This window comes from Lepisosteus platostomus, chromosome 5, assembly GCF_059453375.1.
Source record: "Lepisosteus platostomus isolate fLepPlt1 chromosome 5, fLepPlt1.hap1, whole genome shotgun sequence".
NCBI classification, from domain to species: domain Eukaryota; kingdom Metazoa; phylum Chordata; class Actinopteri; order Semionotiformes; family Lepisosteidae; genus Lepisosteus; species Lepisosteus platostomus.
In genome coordinates, this window is record NC_142615.1 from 52,090,363 (window position 1) to 52,095,472 (window position 5,110).

Consider the following 5,110-nt stretch of genomic DNA (forward strand, 5'->3'; position numbering starts at 1 on the left):
GTGTCTGTATTAACCCCCCTCTCTCTCAGTGCAGTGTTAATGTACTGGAGTGTTCAGTCAGTGTGTCTGTATTAATCCCTCTCTCTCTCAGTGCAGTGTTAATGTATTGGAGTGTCCAGTCAGTCTGTCTGTGTTAACCCCTCTCTCTGATTATAGTGTTAATGTACTGTAGTGTGCAGTCAGTGTGTCTGTGTCTCAGTGCAGTGTCAGTGAACTGTAGCATCCAGTCAGTTTGTGAATATTGGTGTGACAAGTGCTCTGTGCTGGTCTATCTAGATGCTATAAAATCCCTTTCATTTTTAGGAGAACAAGTCTTGTTCTGCATCTGCAGTTCATGCTTTTCTGATCTCTGTGGCTGAACATTTCCTTTTGTTATAGTTGGATTCAGAACCTCACTTGGACAGAGACTAGGATTTAATTTATTTCTTTTGAGTGTCATGATTTTATTATTTTCAGTTCCTTTTCACGTTATCTGTGTTCAGGCAACTCGAGTGTGTTTGACTATTTGGTGTATATCTAGTTTGAAAATGAGCTTTGACAATTTCATTTAGATAAGGTTATTGATGATATTTCCTTGCTATCTAAAAATTTTTATTTTTTGCCTCTTATGTATGAATATTATTTCCTTTTGAATTCTCATCTAAGATCACGTTAAAGGTTTTATTGTCTTCTCCTGTGTTTTCAGGCTCAGAGGCCAGTGGTCTCCCTGACGCTGGGGAAAGGGCTCCTCTTGAACAGCAGCACAGTGAGGAGTGGGGCTCCTGTCTGATGCAGGAGACAGAGCTCACTGCTGCAGAAGGGAAAGAGAAACTCAGTGAGCAGCACACAGAGAGCAGACAGAGTGTAGAGGATATGGACTCTGTGCCCATGATGAAGACCGAGCCTAAGAGTGGGACACCTGGGCTTTTAGTATCTGAGGACTTTACAAAGAAGATTAATAATCTAGATACTAACAATATTAGACAAGGTTGTAACGAACTGGACTGTGACTCTGTACAAAATCACAAAAAACAACTGTATGCATTTAATCTTAAAAAGCAGGATGTGGATCCTCAGTTGATTGACCCTGCAGAGCAGCAGACTGATGTACCTGGTGAAGAGAACAGTACTAAATTACAGCACACAGTGAAGAGTGAGGACAGGGAGGAACAACAACAGCTCCTACAGGGCTTGATGATAATAAGGCCTTGTTCTGTTAGAGTGGAGAGACTGTCATTGCAGAAGTGTTTTAAACAAATGAATCATTCTTTAGTATCTAAGAACTTTACAGAGATGTATAATAATTTGGACACTAAGAGTATAGCAAAGCATGTGAATGAACTGGAGTTGGTCTCTGTTCAAGGAAGAAAGGAAGAGGAAGAAAAGGAATTGAAAGTTTTCAGTTCCCAGTTGATTCAGCCTTCAGAGCAGCAGACGCATGTACCTGGCAAAGAGAACAGTACTGAATTACTGTACTCAGAGGAGAGTCAGTACAGAGAGGAAAGAGAGGAACAACAGGGAGGCCCACAGGACTTGATAGGAATGAGTTCTTCTTCTGCAAACATGCAGAGACTGTCTGTGCAGCAGTGGATTAATCATTCAAGCAACGTTAAAAATCACCAGCTCACTGCAGGCCAGAGGATTAGGAAGACTCATCCAGCACCTTGTTTGGATAATGTAGAGAAAATGTCAGTACAGCCCAGACAGCAGCAATGTTTTCGACAATCAAGTAAATTAAAAAGTCACCAGCGCACCCATACTGGTGAGAAACCATTCACCTGCAAACAGTGTGGGAAAAGATTTAATCAGGCAAGTTATTTAAAAACCCACTTACGAATTCACACAGGAGAGAAACCATTCACCTGCCATCACTGTGGGAAGAGCTTTACAGAGGCAGGCAGTGTAAAAAAACACCAACTAATTCACACAGGAGAGAAGCCATTCACCTGCAGTCAGTGTGGGAAGAGCTTTATTCAGGCAGGCAATTTAAAAACCCACCAGCTTGTTCACACACGAGAGAAACCTTTCTTCTGCAGCCAGTGTGGGAAGGGTTTTATTCAGGCAGCCAATTTAAAAACACACCAGCTTATTCACAAAGGAGAGAAACCTTTCACCTGCAGTCAGTGTGGGAAGAGTTTTATTCAGGCAGGCAATTTAAAAACCCACCAGCTTGTTCACAAAGGAGAGAAATGTTTCACCTGCAGTCAGTGTGGGAAGAGTTTTATTCAGGCAGGCAATTTAAAAACCCACCAGCTTATTCACAAAGGAGAGAAACGTTTCACCTGCAGTCAGTGTGGGAAGAGTTTTATTCAGGCAGGAAATTTAAAAACCCACCAGCTTGTTCACAAAGGAGAGAAATGTTTCACCTGCAGTCAGTGTGGGAAAAGCTTTATTCAGGAAGGCAATTTAAAAACCCACCAGCTTGTTCACACAGGAGAAAAACCTTTCACCTGTAGTCAGTGTGGGAAGAGCTTTATTCAGGCAGGAAATTTAAAAACCCACCAGCTTGTTCACACGGGAGGGAAACCATTCACCTGTAGTGAGTGTGGGAAGAGTTTTAGTGTGGCAAGCAGCTTAAAAAAACACCAACTAATTCACACAGGAGAGAAACTGCTCAGCTGTAGTCAGTGTGGGAAGAGTTTTAGTACAGTAGACAACTTAAAAACCCACCAGCTTATTCACACAGGAGGGAGACGATTTAAGTGCAGTCACTGTGGGAAGAGTTTTAGTCAGCCAAGCCATTTAAAAAGACACCAGCTTATTCACACAGGAGAGTAACACTGGATAGTACAATACACAGAAGTTTAGAGTTGAATGATGATTTATTTTTAGTCTATTGTGGCATGACTTGATCATGAAGGTCTTTAACCCCTTAGCAGAACTCCCTGGCACCTGAATCTGTACAGGTTCTGAACAGCATTTCAGATTCAGAAAACTCCCAAGTTAAACCTGCATCATCAAAGCAATATATTTTTGTATATATATATATCAAGCAAAGATGGCTGGAGTACTTCAAAAATCTGTTAAATGTAGAAAATGAGAGGGAGAACCTAGTGGAGGCAGACGTAGTGTGTGGACCAATCCAAGAAATTTCAGTAAAGGAAGTGACAGAAGCTATCAAAGAGATGAAAGTGGGCAAAGCAACTGGACCATCAGGAATAGCAGCAGAACACTTTAAGAACCTCGATGAAGAGGGGATTCAGTGGCTGACGAGATTGCTAAACAATATTGCAAAGGAAGAGAGAATTCCAGAAGAATGGACAAAAAGCAGTATGGTTACCATCTACAAGGAGAAAGGAGACCCAATGGAGTGTAAAAACTATAGAGGAATAAAACTTCTGGAACATGGATTGAAAATCCTGGAAAAAATTCTGGACAAGAGACTCAGGAAGATAATCAGGATCCACAACTCACAATTTGGATTCTCAGCGGGGAAAAGCACAACAGATGCCATTTTTGTGATGAGACAGTTACAGGAGAAGACACTAGAGAAAGGGAAAAAGCTGTATGTGGCCTTTCTGGACTTGGAGAAGGCATATGACCGTGTGCCCAGAGAGGTGGTGTATTGGTGCTTGAGGAAGAAAGGAGTACCAGAAAGCATGGTGAAGTTAGTTCAAGCAACCTATAGATGTCAAGGAACCAATACGTGGAATAGGAGGATCCTTATGCGTGACCGGAATCCCACAGGACACAGAGTAGCAAAGGGACAATCCAAAAGACAAAATCCAAAGGCAGGGTCGATAAGGGAGGCAAAGGGTCCAGTAACGAGAGATTCAAAACAATTCAAAGGCAAAATCCAGAAGGCGAGGTCAAGAGGCGGAAGCAGAAGATTCGTAACGGGAGATCAGTCAAAAGGTTTAGGAAACACACACTGGAGAATACTAAGATAGGCTTCTCAATAGTGAGCGTGGGAAGGTGTGCGAAGGGGGTTTAAATACTGAAAGGAAAGGGGTGTGATTGGATGATTGGTTAGGGAGTGAGAATTTGAGGAATCTGATGCATGTGAGAATGTGCTGGGTTCAATCAGGGATGAGATTGGGAAGCAGAGGTTCCGGGAATGTAACGTCGTTTGCGAGGGAGAGTGTGGGGCGTGACAATAGAGATACAACTACGAAGATGATAACAGAACAGGGAGAGACAAAAGAGTTTGAAATCACAGTTGGAGTACACCAAGGATCAGCACTAAGTCCTTTCCTTTTCATAAACATTATTGACACACTGACAGAAGAGGTAAGAACAGAAGTGCCTTGGGAACTCATCTTTGCTGATGATGTGGCACTGATGGCAGACTCAGAAGTAGAACTACAGGAGAAAGTGTTCAAATGGCAGAGGAGTCTGGAAAAGGGTGGACTGAAAATGAATGCAGAAAAATCTGAAATAATGGTAATGGAGAGAAGAGGAAAACTGAAACAAGTTGATGACTTTAAATACCTTGGATCAAAACTGGTAAAGGGAGGAGAAACACTGGAGGCAGTAAAACAAAGAGTGAAAGCTGGATGGAACAAGTGGAGAGAAATAACTGGAATAATCTGTGACAGGAAAATTCCCAGAAAGTTAAAGTGCAAAATGTACAAGACTGTGATTAGACCTGTATTATTATATGGAGCTGAATGCTTGGCAGTTGGAAAGAGGGAAGAGAACTTGATGAGAAGAACTGAAATGAGGATGTTGAGATGGATTCTGCAGATTTCAATGAAGGATAAGATCAGAAATGAAGAAATCCGTAGACGATGTAGGGTGGTGGATGTGGTTGAGAAGATGCGAGAAGCGAGGTTACGGTGGTATGGACATATCATGAGGAGGGACGTTGAGGAAGTAACAAAGAGGGTAATGGAATTTGAGGTGGAAGGTAACAGAGGAAGAGGCAGGCCTAGAAAGAGATGGATAGATTGTGTGAGAAAAGATATGGAGGTATGTGAAGTGAGTGAGGAAGATGTGCTCGACAGAGACAAATGGAGAAGAGCAACCAAAGCAGCTGACCCCAGGACAGTCTGGGACTAAGGCTGTGAAAAAGAAGAAGAAGAAGAAGATATATATCTTTATATATCTTATATATGTATATATATATCTTTGTAAATGATACACAAAGTATTGCTCACGCTAATGACTCCAGTATTTTCTAAATCTAACC

General features: G+C 41.9%; 1 protein-coding gene across 1 annotated transcript; it reads left to right on the forward strand.

Annotated features, from left to right (window-relative positions):
- Positions 1-693: 693 nt before the first annotated feature.
- Positions 694-2,927, forward strand: LOC148669129 (uncharacterized). The gene has a single exon (XM_088632446.1). It carries the CDS (start codon positions 769-771, stop codon positions 2,755-2,757), a length of 1,989 nt encoding a protein of 662 aa, XP_088488572.1. The 5' UTR covers positions 694-768; the 3' UTR covers positions 2,758-2,927.
- The last annotated feature ends 2,183 nt before the right edge of the window (positions 2,928-5,110 follow it).

What these genes read in the sequence shown, in the direction of transcription:
- LOC148669129 (XM_088632446.1), top strand. Translation starts at nt 769, where the DNA reads ATGCAGGAGACAGAGCTCACTGCTGCAGAAGGGAAAGAGAAACTCAGT.